Source organism: Ranitomeya variabilis, chromosome 4 (genome assembly GCF_051348905.1).
Source record: "Ranitomeya variabilis isolate aRanVar5 chromosome 4, aRanVar5.hap1, whole genome shotgun sequence".
In the NCBI taxonomy this organism is placed as follows: Eukaryota; Metazoa; Chordata; class Amphibia; order Anura; family Dendrobatidae; genus Ranitomeya; species Ranitomeya variabilis.
The window spans coordinates 201,036,951-201,059,626 of NC_135235.1; the positions used below are offsets into that span (position 1 = coordinate 201,036,951).

The 22,676-nt window shown below is 41.7% G+C and overlaps 1 protein-coding gene and 1 long non-coding RNA gene across 2 annotated transcripts; one reads left to right on the forward strand and one right to left on the reverse strand.

Annotated features, from left to right (window-relative positions):
- Nucleotides 1-233: 233 nt before the first annotated feature.
- On the forward strand, nt 234-17,370 carry GFY (golgi associated olfactory signaling regulator). Its single transcript, XM_077257231.1, has 3 exons — nt 234-738; nt 12,553-12,726; nt 17,022-17,370. The coding sequence occupies exons 1-3, from the start codon at nt 267-269 to the stop codon at nt 17,225-17,227; spliced, it is 852 nt and encodes a 283-aa protein (XP_077113346.1). The 5' UTR covers nt 234-266; the 3' UTR covers nt 17,228-17,370.
- LOC143768595 (uncharacterized) lies at nt 17,002-20,743 on the reverse strand. The gene is made up of 3 exons (XR_013213960.1): nt 20,544-20,743; nt 18,960-19,037; nt 17,002-17,127 (listed from the first exon to the last, which is right to left on the reverse strand). It is a non-coding gene; the product is annotated as an uncharacterized LOC143768595 (long non-coding RNA).
- Between the last annotated feature and the right edge of the window lie 1,933 nt (nt 20,744-22,676).

A 22,676-nucleotide genomic window follows, 5' to 3' on the forward strand; every position in this document is an offset into this window, starting at 1 on the left:
ACTCAGAATCTCCTGTGTCAGATCTCTTCTTTGGGAACTGTTTCAAACTTCAGCTTAGTGCTCAGCTCAGTACAAAGGATCCTTACGTGACATGTGGCTTTCAAGCTCTTGCTCACTTCCTGTCTGCAGCTCTTTATATATATAGCATTTAACTTCAGCTGCCGAAGTTCATAACAGTTCTGATATTTGATATGTTTTTTGCTTTGCCATGTCCTTTGTATAAATTAGTTGATTTAGTCTATATATTTGGTTTTTTTTGCAGGACAATGAAAAACGAAGACACAATGGGTTCTAAATGGACACATTCCATCTCGTGTCTCTACTTCCTATTCTGCTACACAGGGCGGAGCTTCACATCTAGCATTCTACTACCTTCAGGACTATCCAGCTCTTCTACTGCCAATGATACCATTGCTATTGATAGATCTAATTCTTCACTTGAGCTTGACCATGGTGCAACCAAAATCGGCCACCTCATTGCCAATGAGTCCACCACTGCAGATGTCCTTCTCCATCAGTCTAACATCTCTCCAGATTCCAAAGTCAATGGTAAACCCAGCAAAGATTTACTGGATGAAGATGAATACGTCAATATGTTCACCAATTTCACCTCTACTGCAAACCTGACAACATTAAATCTACCCAATTCAACGTATTATAAAATTTGGCAACATCTCTTAAACTTCCCAAACTATGTAATCTGTCAAGTTTATCAAGGGGATGGCTATATAAAAAAAGGTAAGAAGCCATAATTTTACACTTGTAGTCATAATGTAAGACGCAGGCTGTGGTGGGTAAGAAGTGGTGTCAATATTTTCCTCTTCATATTTTTACATTTTTTAATAACCCTGGAGGCGTCATATCCTCATTTATAATAATAATAATAATAATCTTTATTTATATAGCGCCAACATATTCCGCAGCGCTTTACAGTTTAACAGTTTCAAACACAACAGTCATAGGTAACAACGTTAACAATACAGTAATAAAGCAAAATAAGACAAAATAAGACGACCCTGCTCGTGAGAGCTTACAATCTACAATGAGGTGGGGGAGATACAAAGTACAGGTGTGTATTTACAATGATGTATTTACAATGATGGTCCAGCCATCTTCAGGGGGTGGGGGGTAGATAAAGATAGTGAATGGGCTACACACACACACACAAACATAAAATGGCTTTGATTAGTTAATGTGGTAGGCAGCTCTGAACAAATGTGTTTTGAGCGAGCGCCTAAAACTATGCAAGTTGTGGATGGTCCTAATATCTTGGGGTAGAGCATTCCAGAGGATTGGCGCAGCACAGGAGAAGTCTTGGAGTCGGGAGTGGGAGGTACGGATTAGTGCAGAGGTTAGTCGAAAGTCGTTTGCAGAGCGCAGTGGTCGGCTAGGCCGATAGACAGAAATGAGGGAGGAGATGTAAGGGGGTGCCGCACTGTGGAGAGCTTTGTGGGTGAGAACAAGTACTTTGAATTGTATCCTGTAATGAATGGGCAGCCAGTGTAACGACTGGCGAAGAGCGGACACGTCCGAGTAACGATTAGCCAGATGGACGACCCTATCTGCTGCATTAAGGATAGACTGGAGAGGGGAAAGTCGAGTAACAGGGAGGCCAATTAGTAGAGCGTTACAGTAGTCCAGGCGGGAGTGGATTAGGGCGACAGTGAGAGTTTTTGTTGTCTCCATGGTGAGAAAAGGGCGGATTCTGGAGATGTTCTTTAGGTGTAAGTGGCACGAGTGGGCAAGAGGTTGTATGTGGGAGGTGAAGGAGAGATCGGAGTCAAACATAACACCCAGACAGCGCGCCTGCTGCTGGGGTGTTATTATGGTGCCACCCACGGAGAGGGAAATGTCAGATTTAGGGAGGTTAGTAGAAGGTGGGAGCAGAAGAAGTTCAGTTTTGGAGAGGTTGAGTTTCAGATAGAGAGCGGACATGATGTTGGAGACTGCAGACAGACAGTCAGTGGCGTTCTGTAGTACAGTGGGGGTAAGGTCAGGGGATGACGTGTATAGTTGTGTGTCATCAGCGTAAAGATGGTACTGAAAGCCAAATCTGCTGATGGTCTGTCCAATTGGGGCTGTGTAGAGGGAGAAGAGAAGGGGGCCAAGGACTGAGCCCTGAGGTACACCAACAGTGAGAGGAAGAGGAGATGAAGTGGAGCCAGAGAACAGAACACTGAAGGAGCATTCAGAAAGGTAGGAGGAGAACCAGGAGAGAGCAGTGTCCTTAATGCCTAGTGACTGGAGCCTAGAGAGTAGGAGAGGGTGGTCAACAGTGTCGAAAGCTGCAGAGAGGTCGAGGAGAATGAGCAGAGAGTGGTCACCATTACATTTTGCTGTCAGAAGGTCATTGGTCACCTTGATGAGTGCAGTTTCTGTCGAATGTAGGGGGCGGAAACCGGACTGTGAAGGGTCTAGGAGGGAATGAGTGGAGAGGTAACGGGTAAGGAGGGAGTAGATCAGGCGCTCCAGGAGTTTTGAGATGAAGGGGAGATTGGAGACCGGTCTGTAGTTGTTTGTGCATGATGGGTCAAGGGTGTTTTTTTTTATAGAAAATATTCAAATAAAATATCTACTGTACATAGAGATGAGGGGATCGATCCACGGAGGCTTTGAGTCGAATATCAATAAATTTTCAGATTCACACAAATTTAAACACCTTGATATTTGATTTGCAATTGACAAGCAAAAAAACCTTACCTGGACCCATTTCCCACATCGGAGAACGGACTAACATCCTTTTACGCGGCAGTTCAGGCTTCCCCATAATGTCCTGCAGCTATGACATGTAATGGATGATCACACCTTGTATAGTGGTGGTCGGTACCAGAACCATAACAGGTCAGCAGTTCCCAGGGAAGCACTGTTTGTATGGCAGACTGATTTACATATTCAGGGACACTGGGTGTTTCTCTTGTAGAGTGTAAGCTCTTATGGTTAGTGGGGTCCTCTGACTCCTGTAGTGTAAGCTCTTATGATCAGCGGAATCCTCTCTCTCTCTCTCCTGTGGAGTGTAAGATCTTATGGTCATTGGGGTCCTCTCTCTCCTGTACAGTGTAAGCTCCCATAATCAGCGGGGTCCTCTCTGTATCTCCTGTAGAGTATAAGGTCTTACAGTCAGTGGGGTCCTCTGTCTCTTCTGTAGAGTGTAAGCTCTTATGATCATTGTGGTCCTCTCTCTTTCTCCAGTGGTGTGTAAGCTCTTATGGTCAGCGGGGTCCTCTCACCTGCAGACTGTAAGCGATTATGATCAGTGGAGTCCTCTCTCTTGTCTGTATAATGTAAGCTCTTATGATCAGCGGGGTCCTCTCTCTCCTGTAGAGTGTAAGCTCTTATAGTAGGCATGGCCCTCTCTCTCTCCTGTAGAGTGTAAGCTTTTATGGTGAGTGGGGTCCTGTCTTTCTTCTGTAGAGTGTAAACTCTTATGGTCATCGGGGTCCTCTCTCTCCTGTACAGTGTAAGCTCCCATGATCAGCGGGGTCCTCTCTCTTTCCTGTAGAGTGGATGCTCTTATGGTCAGTAAGGTCCTTTCTCTCACTTCTCTAAATGGTTATGCTCTTATAGTCAGCAGTATCCTCTCTCTTCTGTAGAGTTTAAGCTCTTATGGTCAGCAGGGTCCTCTCCCTCTCTAGTAGAGTGTAACCTCTTATGGTCAGCAGAGTTCTCTCTCCTGTAGAGTGTAAGCTCTTATGGTCAGTGGAGTCCTCTCTCTCCTGTAGAGTGTAAGCTGTTATGGTCAGCAGGGTCCTCTCCCTCTCTAGTAGAGTGTAACCTCTTATGGTCAGCGGAGTTCTCTCTCCTGTAGCGTTTAAGCACTTATGGTCAGCAGGGTCCTCTCTCTCCTGTAGAGTGTAAGTTCTTATGGTCAGCGAGGTTCTCTCTCTTCTCCCCATATCTTTTTTCTGTACAATTACAAGCTTTCCAGTATTCAGATTTGTGCAAATTTATTTGATGCAAGAAAATGAAGGGGAGGGGGATTCGGTGATGTCTGCAAATTAGAATTTCAAAAGATCCATTCATCTCTACTAATTGGGTTTTCCAAATATTTAAAAAATGTAAGTGCAAACATATTTCTACATTTAGAAGAGAAATATTTGCCGGTGGAACATTCTGAATAATCGATAGCCGCAATTACTGCGCTCAACCACTATCTAAAGGAAATCTCCAAGGGAATTTCTACTAATTGATCTTCTAAAAATAAGAGCATGGTTGCTCGTCTTTTCCTCATTTTATTGCATATACTTATTTTTTTTATGGATTAAATTACGATTACAAGTTTTTAGTGGTTGATACAGAACGAAAGACACAAAAATACACAAAGAAAATGGGAGACATTTATTAGCATCCTGGATAGGACCTGTGCACAGTATATACCGTATGGGAATAAACATACTAGAAATAGGAGGAAACCAATATGGCTAAATAGAGCTGTAAGGGGCGCAATAAGGGACAAAAAGAAAGCATTTAGAGAATTAAAGGAAGTAGGTAGTGAGGAGGCATTAAATAAATACAGAAAATTAAATAAATTCTGTAAAAAGCAAATCAAGGCAGCAAAGATTGAGACAGAGAGACCCATTGCCAGAGAGAGTAAAAATAATCCCAAAATATTCTTTAACTATATAAATAGTAAGAAACTAAAAAATGACAGTGTTGGTCCCCTTAAAAATAGTCTGGGTGAAATGGTGGATGAGGATGAGGAAAAAGCCAATATGCTAAATGACTTTTTTTCATCAGTATTTACAAAAGAAAATCCCATGGCAGCCAATATGGCTAGTGATAAAAATTCCCCATTAAATGTCACCTGCTTAACCCAGCAGGAAGTACAGCGGCGGCTAAAAATAACTAAAATTGACAAATCTCCGGGCCCGGATGGGATACACCCCCGAGTACTGCAGGAACTAAGTACAGTCATTGATAGACCATTATTTTTAATCTTTAAGGACTCCATAATAACAGGGTCTGTACCACAGGACTGGCGTATAGCAAATGTGGTGCCAATATTCAAAAAAGGGGCAAAAACTGAACTCGGTAATTATAGGCCAGTAAGCTTAACCTCTACTGTGGGTAAAATCCTGGAGGGCATTCTAAGAGATGCTATGCTGGAGTATCTGAAGAGGAATAACCTCATGACCCAGTATCAGCACGGGTTCATGTCAACTATGTAACTATGAAATACATAAGTCTTAAAAAGGGTTTCTCAATGCTGTACATTTTTTTTTCAATTTAGTCTTCTAATTAATTATGAACAATAAGCCCTTTCATATACTTGTATATTTCCTTCTCATTTATCCTGCCCTCTGACCCTTTAATCTAAACATTACAACAAAGCTCAGGTCTATACATGGTTAATAATGGCTTTGAAGATGCGCAATAAATAGATTTGCATGCACAATGGACAAATTAAATAATCCAGTTGACTTAAATAATACTAAAAATTGCATACAAGAGAATATACATAGTTACATAGTTACATAGTTATTGAGGTGTAAGGAAGACTTTAAGTCTATCTAGTTCAACCCATAGCCTAACCTAGCATGCCCTAACATGTTGATCCAGAGGAAGGCAAAAAAAACCCATGTGGCAAGGAGTAACTCCACCATGGGGAAAAAAATTCCTTCCCGACTCCACATACGGCAATCAGACTAGTTCCCTGGATCAACGCCTTATCAAGGAATCTAGTGTATATACCCTGTAATATTATACTTTTCCAGAAAGGTATACTAGAGAAGACACAGTCGAAAAAGTCCAATGTACAAAATGTAAACTTTATTAGATAAAAACATAAAAGATGGAAATAAGGTGCTAAACAACAGTGCAAAAAAGATCTCCGTGCGCATCCACAGCACGATGACATGAAACGGGGGGAAGGCAGCCCTATATCACAGCTAACATATCATGTAATGGTAAATAAATATATATAGTATATCATACGGAGTATGCATTGAAAACAGTTCCCATATCTGCAGATAGAAGTGCAAATCTCAAACAGTGTAGACATATAAGGACTGTTGCTGTAAATACATACATACCGCGTTAAACTGTAAGCCTGAGATGGAAGAACGTGCCACCCCCCGTCTCCCCCGACGCGCGTTTCGGCGGGTGCCTTTCTCAAGAAAGAAAGGCACCCGCCGAAACGCGCGTCGGGGGAGACGGGGGGTGGCACGTTCTTCCATCTCAGGCTTACAGTTTAACGCGGTATGTATGTATTTACAGCAACAGTCCTTATATGTCTACACTGTTTGAGATTTGCACTTCTATCTGCAGATATGGGAACTGTTTTCAATGCATACTCCGTATGATATACTATATATATTTATTTACCATTACATGATATGTTAGCTGTGATATAGGGCTGCCTTCCCCCCGTTTCATGTCATCGTGCTGTGGATGCGCACGGAGATCTTTTTTGCACTGTTGTTTAGCACCTTATTTCCATCTTTTATGTTTTTATCTAATAAAGTTTACATTTTGTACATTGGACTTTTTCGACTGTGTCTTCTCTAGTATGTTTTTCATATCCCATGCAGTTATGTCCTGTCTAGTCCTTATTTAGTCCCAATATATTGTATATACCAGTATTGTGATGGTGATTATGTGGGGGACTGGCTGGTATCCCACCCTAGTAGTTTTGCTTTTCCAGAAAGGTATCCAGTCCCCTCTTAAATTTAATTAATGAATCACTCATTACAACATCATACGGCAGAGAGTTCCATAGTCTCACTGCTCTTACAGTAAAGAATCCGCGTCTGTTATTATGCTTAAACCTTCTTTCCTCCAGACGTAGAGGATGCCCCCTTGTCCCTGTCTCAGGTCTATGATTAAAAAGATCATCAGAAAGGTCTTTGTACTGTCCCCTCATATATTTATACATTAAAATAAGATCACCCCTTAGTCTTCGTTTTTCCAAACTAAATAGCCCCAAGTGTAATAACCTATCTTGGTATTGCAGACCCCCCAGTCCTCTAATAACCTTGGTCGCTCTTCTCTGCACCCGCTCTAGTTCAGCTATGTCTTTCTTATACACCGGAGACCAGAACTGTGCACAGTATTCTAAGTGTGGTCGAACTAGTGACTTGTATAGAGGTAAAATTATGTTCTCCTCATGAGCATCTATGCCTCTTTTAATACATCCCATTATTTTATTTGCCTTTGTAGCAGCTGCCTGACACTGGCCACTGAATATGAGTTTGTCATCCACCCATACACCCAGGTCTTTTTCATTGATGGTTTTGCCCAGAGTTTTAGAATTAAGCACATAGTTATACATCTTATTACTTCTACCCAAGTGCATGACCTTACATTTATCCCCATTAAAACTCATTTGCCATTTATCAGCCCAAGCTTCTAGTTTACATAAATCATCCTGTAATATAAAATTGTCCTCCCCTGTATTGATTACCCTACAGAGTTTAGTGTCATCTGCAAATATTGAAATTCTACTCTGAATGCCCCCTACAAGGTCATTAATAAATATGTTAAAAAGAAGAGGGCCCAATACTGACCCCTGTGGTACCCCACTGCTAACCGCGACCCAGTCCGAGTGTGCTCCATTAATAACCACCCTTTGTTTCCTATCCCTGAGCCAGCTCTCAACCCACTTACACATATTTTCCCCTATCCCCATTACTCTCATTTTATGTATCAACCTTTTGTGTGGCACCGTATCAAAAGCTTTGGAAAAGTCCATATACACTACGTCCACTGGGTTCCCTTGGTCCAGTCCGGAACTTACCTCTTCATAGAAGCTGATCAAATTAGTCTGACATGAGCGGTCCCTAGTAAACCCGTGCTGATACTGGGTCATGAGGTTATTCCTCTTCAGATACTCCAGTATAGCATCCCTTAGAATGCCCTCCAGGATTTTACCCACAGTAGAGGTTAAACTTACTGGCCTATAATTACCGAGTTCAGTTTTTGCCCCTTTTTTGAATATTGGCACCACATTTGCTATACGCCACTCCTGTGGTACAGACCCTGTTATTATGGACTCTTTAAAGATTAAAAATAATGGTCTATCAATGACTGTACTTAGTTCCTGCAGTACTCGGGGGTGTATCCCATCCGGGCCCGGAGATTTGTCAATTTTAGTGATTTTTAGCCGCCGCTGTACTTCCTGCTGGGTTAAGCAGTTGACATTTAATGGGGAATTTTTATCACTAGTCATATTGGCTGCCATGGGATTTTCTTTTGTAAATACTGATGAAAAAAAGTCATTTAGCAGATTGGCTTTTTCCTCATCCTCATCCACCATTTCACCCAGACTATTTTTAAGGGGGCCAACACTGTCATTTTTTAGTTTCTTACTATTTATATAGTTAAAGAATATTTTGGGATTATTTTTACTCTCTCTGGCAATGAGTCTCTCTGTCTCAATCTTTGCTGCCTTGATTTGCTTTTTACAGAATTTATTTAATTTTCTGTATTTATTTAATGCCTCATCACTACCTACTTCCTTTAATTCTCTAAATGCTTTCTTTTTGTTCCTTATTGCGCCCCTAACAGCTCTATTTAGCCATATTGGTTTCCTCCTATTTCTAGTATGTTTATTCCCATACGGTATATACTGTGCACAGGTCCTATCCAGGATGCTAATAAACGTCTCCCATTTTCTTTGTGTATTTTTGTGTCTCAGGATATCGTCCCAGTTAATTGCACCAAGATCCTCTCTCATCCGTTGGAAATTTGCCCTCCTGAAGTTTAGTGTCCTTGTCACCCCCCTACTACCCATCTTATTAAAGGTTACATGAAAACTTATTATTTTATGATCACTAGTCCCCAAGTGACCCCCAACCCTTATATTTGATATGCGGTCTGGCCTGTTGGTTAATATTAGGTCTAGCAGTGCCCCCCTCCTTGTTGGGTCCTGAACCAGCTGTGAAAGGTAATTGTCTCTCATAGTTGTCAAAAACCGATTACCTTTGCTGGAACTGCAGGTTTCTGTTCCCCAATCTATTTCAGGGTAGTTGAAGTCCCCCATAATAATGACTTCTCCTTGAGTCGCAGCTTCATCTATTTGCTTTACGAGGATATTCTCCATTGCTTCCATTATTTTTGGAGATTTATAACAAACCCCTATCAGTAATTTATTATTTTTTCCCCCTCCCCTTATCTCCACCCACAGGGACTCCACATTTTCATTAAATTCACCTATATTATCACGCAGGATGGGTTTTAAGGAAGATTTTACATATAGACACACCCCTCCCCCTCGCTTATCTGTACGGTCATTTCTGAACAGGCTATAGCCCTGCAAGTTAACAGCCCAGTCATGGCTCTCATCCAGCCACGTCTCAGATATCCCCACCATGTCATAATTATGCTCCAACAACATTAGTTCTAATTCGTTCATTTTGTTGGCGAGGCTTCTGGCATTAGTATACATGCACTTGATGTTACTCTCTGTACCTCTATTCTTTCTTAAATTATTAACTGTTCTAACCCCACCCCCCATGCCACCGCCACCCCCAACTTCCTTATTTGTGCCCAGCTCTCTATCTGCACTATCTTCCCCTCCTATAAAATGAATACCCTCCCCCCCAATCCCTAGTTTAAACACTCCTCCAACCTTCTAACCATTTTCTCCCCCAGCACAGCTGCCCCTTCCCCATTGAGGTGCAGCCCGTCCCTAGCGTAGAGCCTGTAGCCCACTGAGAAGTCGGCCCAGTTCTGCAGGAACCCAAACCCCTCCTTCCTACACCAATTCTTGAGCCACTTATTAACCTCCCTAATCTCCCGTTGCCTCTCTGGCGTGGCACGTGGTACAGGCAGTATTTCGGAAAATACCACGTTGGAGGTCCTTGCTTTCAGCTTGCAGCCTAATTCCCTGAAATCATCTTTAAGGACCTTCCACCTACCTCTAACTTTGTCATTTGTGCCAATGTGCACCATGACTGCTGGGTCCTCACCAGCCCCTCCCAGTAATCTGTCCACCCGATCAGCGATGTGTCGGACTCGAGCGCCAGGTAGGCAGCACACCGTCCGACGATCCCTGTCTTTGTGACAGATTGCCCTATCTGTTCCCCTAATAATTGAGTCCCCCACTACCAGCACCTGTCTGGCCTGCCCTGCTCTCCTATTTCCCTCCTTACTGGAGCAGTCACTCCTCCGGCTTTCAGAGGACATGCCTGGCTGCAGCAGTGCTACCCCTGTACTGGCACCCCCCTCATCTGCCAACTTAGCAAACTTATTGGGGTGTGCCAGATCAGGACTAGCCTCCCTGGCACTCTTCCCTCTACCCCGCCTTCTATCTGTCACCCAGCTAACTGCCACACTGTCCTGCAGCTCCATCCTACCATCCCCCTCCTCATCTATCCCATTGAGCGTCTGCTCTGTGAGCAGAAGACTCCTCTCCATATTGTCTATGGATCTCAGTGTTGCCAGCTGCACATTTAGATCCAAAATCTGGGCTTCCAAATGCACAATGTGCTCACATCTCGCACAGCAGTATGCACCCTCGACCAGCTGGTCAAGGACTGCATACATGTGGCAAGATGTGCACTGGATGGCATTAACAATTGTGGAGCACATTTCCTAATGGGGATTGCACCACACAGAAACTTTAATTAAAAATAAATACAAAGTATTAATTTAAAAAAAAAAAAAAAAAAACAGAAGCAATTCCTCCCTTGGAAACTCCCTGATTCCAAAGTCACTGAATCACAAGTCACACACTTACCGCCGTTCACACTTACGCTCAGGTCACACTCAGCTCGCTCTCACTCGCTGTGCTGAAGATTTATATATATTTTTTTTTTTTCTCTCTATCTCCCCTCAACAGCAATCCACCTTGCTGTTCAGATGCACTTCCAAAAAAAAATATATTTATATACAGAAGATAGCAAAAGATATGCGGTATATACAAAACATACAACTCATAAATCGATAACCATAAACTTGTATTATACCCATCCTCCACATCTAGCGAAGGGAGACCCTTCCCGTCCATACACAGATGGACACAGAATCGAGTTTTCATGTTGAAATTTAAGTTGGATTCTCTGTTCTTCATCCAACACACAGTTTTATGCCCCTGTAATGTTAGGACAACCCGCCTAGAGTTCTTGAAGCCTCATTCTAAACAGTGGGCTGGTCTTATCGGTCTACGAAGAACTTGAGCTTCAACACTATGAGAAGTCTTCTTCCAAAGATACCCATATACTGTACCTTGTACTCCCTGGTATAAAACGGCTAAATCACAGCTAATAAGAAGAATATTAAAGTGGTGTACGCCACTAAATGGTGTACACCATTAAATACACTACTCAATATTGAAATTGCAAGATCAAGAAGGAAAAATTGTGGAATAATGGCAATGACAGGATGGATAGACAGGCTACTGATCTGCAAATAATGTAAAAAAGAGAACTGAATTTTCAAAGCATCTCAATTTATTCAGTCTGGAGTATGAGCACCACGCAGAGAGATCTCCGTATTTACAACCTTGGCTTCTATCGGTGAGATAATTATTGGTCGTCTGAGGAAGGTTCTGCAACTGAATGCATTTTGGCAAATCATCAAGATCCGCTGCTGGCAGCTCCTGTGTAATCACCGACCAATGATGTCCCAGATGTGCTTGATGGGAGATAAGTCTGAAGACGCTGCAGACCATGGCAGCAAATTTAAGGTACCGTCACACTAAACGATATCGCTAGCGATCCGTGACGTTGCAGCGTCCTGGATAGCGATATCGTTGTGTTTGACACGCAGCAGCGATCAGGATCCTGCTGTGATATCGCTGGTCGTTGATTAAAGTTCAGAACTTTATTTGGTCGTCAGATCGCCGTGTATCGTTGTGTTTGACAGCAAAAGCAACGATACCAGCGATGTTTTACAATGGTAACCAGGGTAAATATCGGGTTACTAAGCGCAGGGCCGCGCTTAGTAACCCGATGTTTACCCTGGTTACCAGTGTAAAATGTAAAAAAACAAACAGTGCATACTCACCTTCGCGTCCCCCGGCGTCCGCTTCCTGCACTGACTGAGCGCTGGCCGTAAAGTGAAAGCACAGCACAGCGGTGACGTCACCGCTCTGCTGTTAGGGCCGGCACTCAGTCAGTGCAGGAAGCGGACGCCGGGGGACGCGAAGGTGAGTATGTACTGTTTGTTTTTTTACATTTTACACTGGTAACCAGGGTAAACATCGGGTTACTAAACGCGGCCCTGTGCTTAGCAACCCGATGTTTACCCTGGTTGCCCAGGGACCTCGGCATCGTTGGTCGCTGGAGAGCGGTCTGTGTGACAGCTCTCCAGCGACCAAAGAGCGACGCTGCAGCGATCGGCATCGTTGTCTGTATCGCTGCAGCGTCGCTAAGTGTGACGGTACCTTTAGGCTGGTGTGACTTGGCGTTGTGTCAAAAAATAAAAAAAAATTGGAAAAATAAAAAGGTTATGGCATAAATAGTTAAGACAGTTGTGACATCGCAAATGTCTTTTTTGCTGTTATTTCACATCTGAGTTTCAGAAAGGCAAATAGGTTAATGTCAGGTGAGATGCTGTGACAAGACAACTGGTTGTCAGACCCATAACATATTGTGACATTACTTTCTTTACTAGATCCAGAAGTGAAGAAGACATATTTTGGAGGCCACAAGCTGCTTGCCATGTTCCTGGCTATGGCTGGGGTACTTGCGTGTCTGCTTATTCTGATCTACTGCATCTACATTCGACAGCACAAAGAGGAAATGTTTTCCCACCACAGACTCTACGGAGAAGGTTTTGAGGATCCTGGTATGTGCATAGATTATTGGGTTGTTTTTCATGTTTTATAAATGATAAGAGGTTACAACTGTTGTCTTACGTCACTTGGGTCCTAAATTGAAATTCCATCAAAGCCAACTTTGTGTGACTATTCTGTGGCTACTCTGGTTTCATCCCACCCTACAAAAGCATACTGATACCATACTGATCCTGTAAGGGATGTATATGCCACTCCCTGACTCCACTCGTCGCACAACATGGTGAAAGTCGACATGACACTTGTGCTGACACTCCAGAGGGAGTGTGAAGAAGACCTAACAATCGAGTTGCACTTTCGGAAAGAGAAGATTGAGCATTGTGAGAAGTCCATAGCTTTGCATGCATAGCTATAAACTAACTGCTGCTTGGTATTTGATTTCCGCAGTTTTTATGTCTGGTACTCTCATTTGTCGTGTTGTGAACTCTGACATTACCATAAAGGAATAGTCAGATGGTTGTACAACTCAGATAGGGATTGCAATGATATGCTCGGACTGGCCGACAGCTCACCCAACCATAGCGTGATGGCTGCATAGAAATACATGATGTCACGCTTGGGTTTGGAGAATCGGCAACCAGTCTGAGCAATGTGTTGCGATACCCATCTGAGTTATAAGGCTATCTGACTCTTCCTTAATACAGATGAGTTTTTGGGTCAATTCCTCCTTAAGAGTTCTTTTCTTATGTATAGATCAATTACAATAGGAGATAACTTTCTAATAACTCGGTGTTCAAGCACTGGAATCCTGAGAACGAGGCTCATAAATACCTCGTTAGAATGAAAACTGAAGGAGATAGCCAAGCTCTCTATATTTATGTCCTATAGTCCCATTAACAATGAATGGAGCAGTTGGGTGCATGCTCGGCCACCACTCTTGTCTGATGGGGTATTTCAGATCATCTATTTTGTTTGGGGCCTCTTGACTCTTGACTCTCCCCTATTAGATAACTTTTCAAGAGATAAGGATTGGGTAGCTTGAAATCAAATATCCAATACTTTTGTTCCTCAGCTAGATAAGCTACCACCAGGGTCTGAGAGCAACTTAAGCCCTCCAAATACATTAGACTGACGTCAGTCGAGCATTCTGATATTGGCAGGTTTCACCAACAGACTAATGTGTATGGGTCATCCGGGCAGAAGATTGTCACTGGAGTTAAGGATTGGGCATGTCCAATGATGGACTGTTAATTTGTTTGTTCTCCTGGAGATGGGCCTCCTCCAGAACTGTCTGGTAGTGCCTCTCATCAAGAACACAGGAGCCCTGAGCTGAGCAAACGCTTCCTATGTATTGGACAGGGCCGAGATAGCTGCCGGGCAAACGATAGGTTGAACAATTGTGTGGCTGACATCCATCTAAAGATTATCAAGGGCTTTATTTTGCTTTCCCTGCCGAAAACCAAGACAAGAGGATTTCTAAGTGTGCACATCCCTAACATACAAGTAATTTTGGGTGGTCATTGGATTTTATTGAACTCATGAACCAGGACCAGTTTTGCACTCTAGTTCAGAATAACTTGGTTGGTTCGCATATTACCGAGGACTCTGCTACAAAACATTTCTACCAATGAACTGATTGTGGACGGCACATCATCTGCTTAGTACGGGAACAAAACGAATCCAATGACCGAAAGACCAAAATAACGAGATTTCACAGTAACAACTGGCTCCCCATTGCTGTTATCATTCTAAAGATGTAACAAAACCCGGCACTCAACTTAAGTATGGATGCTGTAAGGTTTATTGTGTAGTATTAACAATAAAACGGAGTCACTCACACAAGACTCCGGTAGATGTTAGGGACAAGCGGTGGACACCGCGTCTGCACCCGGAGACAACACAGCCTTAAAGCTGAAATCAGGAGCTTACTGGATATTAAGTTGTACCAATAGGGCTCTATTGGCAAAAGATACTTACTCCCTACTCATCTCACAAATAGTAACTGAGGAAGGTCCACAGGACCGAAACGTTTTATTGTTAATACTACACAATAAACCTTACAGCATCCATACTTAAGTTGAGTGCCGGGTTTTGTTACATTTACTATAAGGTGTAGGAGCCTACCCGTGCACCTATGCCAGCAGTGCTCACGTCTAGTTCACCACATCATTCTAAAGATGGCATCAAATACATGCACACAGGATATCTCCTGGCCTCTAGCCCTCTCAGAACAACCATGGTGAACTCTAACATCTAAGGATTTAATGAGCTGTGGCTATTAACGGTGCTGGAGAGACATAGCGAAACAGAGGTTAACGATATTCCTTCAGCAAGAGATAAAATAATGAACGGTCGTCAGCTGCGGTGATATACATATCCTGTGTCTGTTACCAATACTAAGATTAGCATTTATTTTCCCATAATTTGGCTCTAATGTGGTTTTATAAAAATTATGTCATTTTTCTATCACTCTTGGCGACCACTTACGGCTTTGAAGTCAAGAAGACTACCTGAACATAGTGTTTTAAGCTCATGCAATAATTTGTATTGCCCAGGGGTTTACATCAAGGCAAAAGGGGCCCATTTGCAAAGATTTAATAATGTCTTCTTTTGGTGCTGGTTAACGCAAATATTCCCCAAAAACTTGAGCTTGGAGCACTTGGTGTTTGTTTGTCTTTTGTCTTCCCTTGTTTGCAAATTTTCGTAAATCCTGATGAGCCATGAACAGGTTGCCAGTACCGAGCAAAGTTACAGTTGGTCACCATCTAAGGTCCCCATGGCGGCCATATACTGGAGGTATCTACTATAGTACACTCTTGTGTGCCTATTGCCTGTTGAGAAGCAATGCATTTGGAAAGAGCTTTTTTGCTCTTAAAGGGGTTTTTTAGTTTCAGAAAAATCTCTGTCCCCGGCTACCAACCATTCCCCCTCTACGGGTCCAATGCCGAGTCTCCGCCACTGCTCCCGGGGGTCTGTTATTATCTGGAGCACTGACATCACTTCGATAGTGCTGCAGCCAGTGACTGTGCTACCTTAGGTGACCGTACAAGCCGCTCAGGACCGCTGAGCTCAGTCACTGGCTGCAGCACTGTTGAAGTGCTGCAGATAATAACGGATACAGAGGCGAGATCTCCTAAACACAATCTCAAAATGTGATAACCTTTTTAAAGCTACAAACATTTTTTGACAGTTGTGGGAAAATTCAGCAAAGTAAAAATGCTTTGAGAAACAGAAGTGTAAATAGTTTATTTTCAGTGATGAACAAACTGAAACATGAATGACCAAAAGCGAATCAATCAATATTTGGTGGCCACCATTTGCCTTTATCAGATCTTCCAGATACATGTGCTCACAGTTTTTGAAGGAACTCAAGAGGTAGGTTTTTCCAAACATCATGGAGCTCTAACCACAGATCTTTTGCACAATCACCCAAACATCCAGCCAATGTAATTAAGAGCTATCTTCAGTGTAAAGAAGAACGAGGAGTCCTGGAAGTAATAATCCGGCCCAAACAAAGGCCTGACCTCACATTATCTAGTCGGTCTGGGACAGAAGAGACAGAAGGATTTGCACAAGCGACATCCACAGAAGATCTGTGGTCAGTTCTCCAAGATGTTTGGAACAACCTCTCTGTCAAGATCCTTCAAAAACTGTGTACAACTACCTGAAGAACTGACTCTTTTGAAGGCAGAAATTGGTCACCAAATCGATTTAGATTTCTCTTTTGTCTTTTGTCAATTGACAAAAAGAAACGATTAACCCTTCTATTTTTTAAAGCATTCTTATTTTGGGGCATTTTTTCCCACACCTGCCAAAATCTTTTGCACAGTACTGTTCACAAGAAGTTTTTAGAGGAGTTTCTTTTATGGAGTACTTTTACAGCTTCAAAAAAACTCTTCTGATTTATTTTTTCATGGGAAATCCACTTCCAGATCATATGAAGAGGGTTTTATTTTTCTTCCTGAGGATTTATAAAAAAAAGCAAACGTTTGGTATAAAAAAAAAACCCAGAGGAACCTATTGGATCCCACTCCATAGAAGGAAAAAAACTGAAAAAAAAGCTTTCTAAACTCGCTTCAGGAAATTGAAAACTCCATCAAAAACTCTCCAAAGTGGAGAGTTTCCTGGATCGGTTTCCACTTAAATTACTTGAATGTCTCAAAAAACTCCACGTGAACATAGCCAAATTATATTTAGATTCCAACTTTTTCTGACAATCCAGTATTTCCTCAGGTTAGTATCTGCTACGTTGATAACGTAAATGAAGTATACTGCTGGTTAATGGTTACCTACTGTATATTTTTATCTGAATTCCTACTAACTAGTCTCTTGTGTTCTTTCTGGGCAGTGCTTCACCTGGACACTCCCGTAGACCATCTTGACTTCTTCTCCTTCAGAGATACAGAGTTGACTCCCGCTCCGACGCCACAACACAAATGTAATAAAACAGAGACCTATGAAAGTAATGGAGACTACAGGGTAGAAGCCCCCAAGGTCATTTCAACAAACGATTATTTACATCAGATGATCCAAATGAGCTCCATTAAGCAATGAATGACCCGTCTACTGAGCTACAGCTACATTTGTCTTGGATGAAACGTGAGAAAGTTGGTTTCTTGATGTCAAATGAATGGATCCAATAAGCTCATAATTGGAATAGAGTACCCATGTGTCCAAACCTATTGATGTGACTTATATCTACCACATTTCGAGATGTTTTTTGTTCTGTCTTAACTAGAGATGAGCAGATTTCACAAGCTTTGAATTTCTAAATCTCTTGGATTTAGCAGGGAATTGGACTCTGCAAACTATGTGTCTTTTATTAAGCTCTGGGGTCTGAAAGGACCCAAGAGCATAATAAATGTAAGATGTAGTACTCACCTCTCCAACCACAACTGCTTCTTGTTGTTCGCTCTACGGTCGTCAGCACTTCTTCTTATCACAGACGAGCATTGAAACCTCAGGCCAGAACTTCCATCAGCAACCAGTTTTGGGGCAAAGGTAAAAGGTCGGAAGGGTCCGATATCCGCTGGTAAAGTGTAATTAAAACTCATATTTATTTTGAATTAGTTTAGAAGAAAAATAATATAAAAGTTAATAGTAGCATAGGGACCCCGGGTCTACATGTTTCGAGTCCAGCATCTATGATTGAGTCACTGCTGGACTCAAAATGCATAGAACCGGTGTCCCTCTGCTACTATTGGCTTTTAATTTATTTTTCTTGTAACTCACTCATGACATATGATGTACAGTTACGTCATTTGTCACATCATTGCCTGACAGGGGCAATCTCTGACCGTGGCATTTAACACGCGCCGGCAGGGAGGCATGTCATTCAACACACCGATCGGCACACCGGTGACGTGATCGCAGGGTCCCAATGGATTACCATTGCAGCCAGTGGTCTTTTGAAGACTTCCAAGCCTATCATTGCGATTCTCCTATAAAAGCCAGCCCTTGTTCAGCGTTCATAGGAGACCATGATTTTATCTATACATGGCAGTGCCGATGTACTACTGTGAATGACACAAGCAATCAGACGATCACAGGTTCAAGCTCCCTAAGGGGAACTACCATATATAGTAAAAAAAAAGTTTTTTTAAAAATATGAAAAAATACAAAAGTTCAAATCACCCTCCTTTTTGCCCTATTAAAAACAAAGCAATTAAAAAATATACACATAGAGTCCGATCCATCAAAATATGAAGTAAATTAAACCGATCTGTAAACAGCATACCGAGAAAGAAAATCAAAACACCAGAATTACTTTTTTTGACCTCCACAACATTGCAATAAGAGGTGATCAAAGCATCTTATCTACCCCAAAATGGTATCAATAAAAATGTCAGCTCAGGGCCAAAAAATAAGCTCTCACCCAGCCCCTGATCCCGAAAATGTAAAACGTTATGGAAAATGGCAACACAAGCACAATTTTTTTTTCTTTTTACAAATTTCCCTAAATAATTTTTACCATATAAATAAAAAAAACGCACTTGGAATTTTTTTTTCACGTTTTCCAGAGCATCATGTGATAAAATGAATGGAGTCATTCAAAAGTACAACTCGTTCAACAACAAAAACAAGTCCTTGTATGGTTACGTGGATGGAAAAATATGAAAAGTTATGGCATTTGGAAGAAGGGGAAGAAAAACAAAAATGGGGAAAAAAATTGCCATGTCAGGAAGGGGTTAAACCAATTTAACATAAAATGTGACTTTAAATTATTTCTTATCTGCGGATATTGGACCCATCCTATTTCTCCATAGCTACTTGTTCAAGAACTCACCTGGAGTTGTCTGTGCAAAGTTATGACACACATGTTCAGAAACGCTGCGAGATTGGTCCTGGCCTAGCGTGAAGACACCTGGGGGGGTGGTAAGAAGAGGCAATGAGGACCGTTCGGGAGACAGTGATCAGCAGAGGTTGCTGCAGTCAAGGATTTTTTCGGCCCGCTATAGTTCAGCAAAATAGCCGCCAGCTGACCGAAATTTTGCTGAATATGTGCGGAGAAAATGCAAAAAAATCCATATTTCGGAGAATACAGATTTTTGAAAAATTCAAGAAAAACTCAATTCCCCTCAAATAAATTCGCTCAACGCTTATTTTAATAATATCTGGAAATATGTAGATATAACATGAATTTTGTAAATATTTGGTTCTGGATAAATAATCTGTAGGGTAAATATTTCCGGCTTAGTGATGAGCTGTTCTTCACAAAGCCAACTTTTAGCCGGAATGGAAAATCCATAACAAAAATTGACCCGCTAAAGATTACAAATTCGCACCAGAAGTCAATGATTGTAGCAGTTTTTCGTCGCACAAAGTTTCTCAAAATCTCATCCTCATTACTAATTCTCTAATAAGCAGCAGATTTTCTACTTTTAAATATGGGTCAACAATTCAACGCATTTCAGAACTATGTGGCCGTTACCTATAGGAATATGTTTGGCAAAGAATTGTTGAGGCTGCTCTGGAACATAACCGGCTGTAACCGAAGATCAGAACAAGTTACGTCATGCAATTTGTTTTACAACTTTTCGCGTAGATTATTTCTGTACATACGATGTAAAATGCGGTGAACTGAAAACTGATATGATGACGCATTCTACTAAATATGTTGTGGTTTCTCGTTTCATAAAGCAAAATGTGATTGTTAACCGCTTCATAAAAAAAATAAAAATAAAGCCGCGTCCTTTCTTCAGTCTCGTTCCTCAGTGTTTGTTCTTGTCCGAGTCATTGGTTGCAATTCTTAGGATTCTTTTTGTGAATGTAAGAAGGACAATGTCTGTAAGGGAATTTCATTACACTCATTATTTACATCATTTTCTATAGGTTTCCCTTTATGCCATCAAACATGAACTCTCCAAGATCTTTGAAGGTCACCTGTGCTATCGGGCAACAAGACTTTAGCAGCAGATCCATTAACATGGAACAATTATTTACATTTTTTTCCCCATAAATTAATAGTACTCACAAAAATAAGAACATTTGTAAATATATTTTATGAGAGAAATCCTCTTCTTTCTCCTCCTGGACTGATTTTTCATTCTCAAAATTATCAATTCACGGGTAAAATGTGTCTTCAGTGAAGACAGATTTCTCCATTACTGAGATAGGAGATGACAATTGGCGCTATGGAGAACTGTAACTGTTGCTCAAGGAGAACTTGTAGCAGAATTTGTGTCTGTCTCGAGATCCTCCCCTCTTCTGTAGACCCTTATGAGCGCCAACTCTCATCTCCTATCTCAGTTATGGGAAAATCTGTCTTCACTGATTACAGATTTTACCCTTCAATTGAGATTGAAAGATCAGTCCAGAAGGAGAAAGAAGCCAATTTCTCTGATAAAAACTAAAATAAAATGACGATTACTCTTAAATCTGGTAAGTTATTCTGAAATGGGATATGGGTATATTTGAAGAGCATCCCACAGATGTTCGATTGGATGAAGATCATGGGAACATGGATAGTACATCATCACCGTGAACTCTTTGTCTTGTCCCTTAAGACCATCTTCTTTGCATAGCGTGTCCACAAGGTCAGCACTAGGGGTAGGAAAGCTAGGTATTTGCCTAGGGCCCCCACTCCCCAGGAGCCCTCAGCAAATATTAGATTAATAATATCAATCTAATTTCTAATGCTGAAACAGCTCAAGGATATTCTATGATATCACAGTCATGTGACCATGATGTCACCACAGGTCTTGTACTCTGGGTGACTTTAGGACCTTTGGTGACATCATGATCATGTGACTGGTCTTATGTCCATGATGTCACCACAGGTCCTGCAATGTGCGGGAGTTTAGAAGAACTGAAGAAGAGGGGACTGGTAAGTATTCTATTGTGTCTGTATAATATACTGTATATATGTATGCATGAGTATATATGTATGTATGTATGTATGTGTATGAATTTGCCTGTATATATGTACATTCATGTGTCTGTATGTGCATGTATGTGTCTATTTGTATGGGCATGTCTGTATGTATGTACCTTTGTATCCATGTCTCTGTATGTATGTGCTTTGTGTATGCATGTATCTGCTCCTTGTATACATATGTGTATGTATGTGCTCAGTGCATACATTTGTGTGCTACATGTTTATACATATGTGTGTCACATTCTGTGTGTGTAGCTTCCACATTTATAAATCCTGGCAGCGCAGTCGAGAGTTCATAGGTGTAAAGATCGTTATCCAAGAAGTATTGCTAAGCATGCCGAGATGAGGAGACTTAAAGCCACAATGCTCCTCTGGGAAATATGCAAATTATGCAAATTGTCTCTTCAGGTGTAAAGATATCAGCGAGCGCCCAACGAATGCAAAAAATGATGTCCATTCATTGGGTGATTGGATTGTTTATGCCGGACCAAAAATCATTGTTCTCAGCAGCACATCGCCCGTTCTAAACTGCAGATGTGCTGCTCATAACATGATGCTGGAGACTGATTGATCTACTAGTAATAATTCTGTGGCCAACGTTCTTCCTCAGCCGGTGTGAAGAGTCCAGGAAACGACATGAATATTGACGATCACGCTCGCTTAACGTCCTGAGCTGAGCTCTTCCACCTGATAGATGACGTTTGGCACCAGTCGTCTTCCTTCAATACATTCCACCCCTTGTGAGTGTTGGAGAGATATTTCACCCCAGATAGGTGTAACTTTTACCTATTTCCACAATATTCCTCATTTTTATAGACCTGTTTGTACATGTCTGGAATCTTTACATCTGTAGTTACGCTATATACAAATAGCCATAAAAACGTCCTCTAAACTTTTATGTTCCGTTAAAAAATGGCCTACCTTCTATGAGTGGTGGACTTAATGCACGCAATCTATATTATTCATGATAAAGAACCTATCGCTGCTCCTTGGTGTGACCGTCATGCTGCCGAAAGCCACACTAGAATTGGTTTGTGATTAGGTTTGTGGCTGATAAGTAAAAATCATGTGCTTTCTATGTACTAAAACAACAATGGCGATCGGCAATATGGTTTCCTACTGCTATGTAAAGGGGCATCCTAAAAGCATACACGCCTCTTAATAAAATTGGCACACCCAGGTGTTGTCCTTGCTGCAAGTAATAAAATCTTCGCCAGTTTTCTGCCCCTTTTTGTTAAGCCCACCCATAATTTAGTCGCTGCAAAATGACAACAAGTCGCTACATTTTACCCTAGATTTATTAATGATAAATTCCTCCCGTAGCTTCGCTATAGCAACAGAGAAAATAAAGGACTAGAAAAGAGAAAACGTTTTAAAGCAAGTGTGAGCATACACCTCAAAGTCATTACAAAGCGTCCACAAAAGAGGAGGTTGTATCAGTCACTGAGCCATAAGGTTAAAAGGTTATTTCACTACTATTTTATTGATCTTAAAGGAGTTGTCTACTACACGGACAATCCCATCTTAATCACTATGTTTTCTCCCACTAAAATTATAACACTTCTACTCCCCTCCGGTGCCAGTGCTGTTCCAGTAGTTTCAGTGCTGACTCTCCCAGGGCTCACG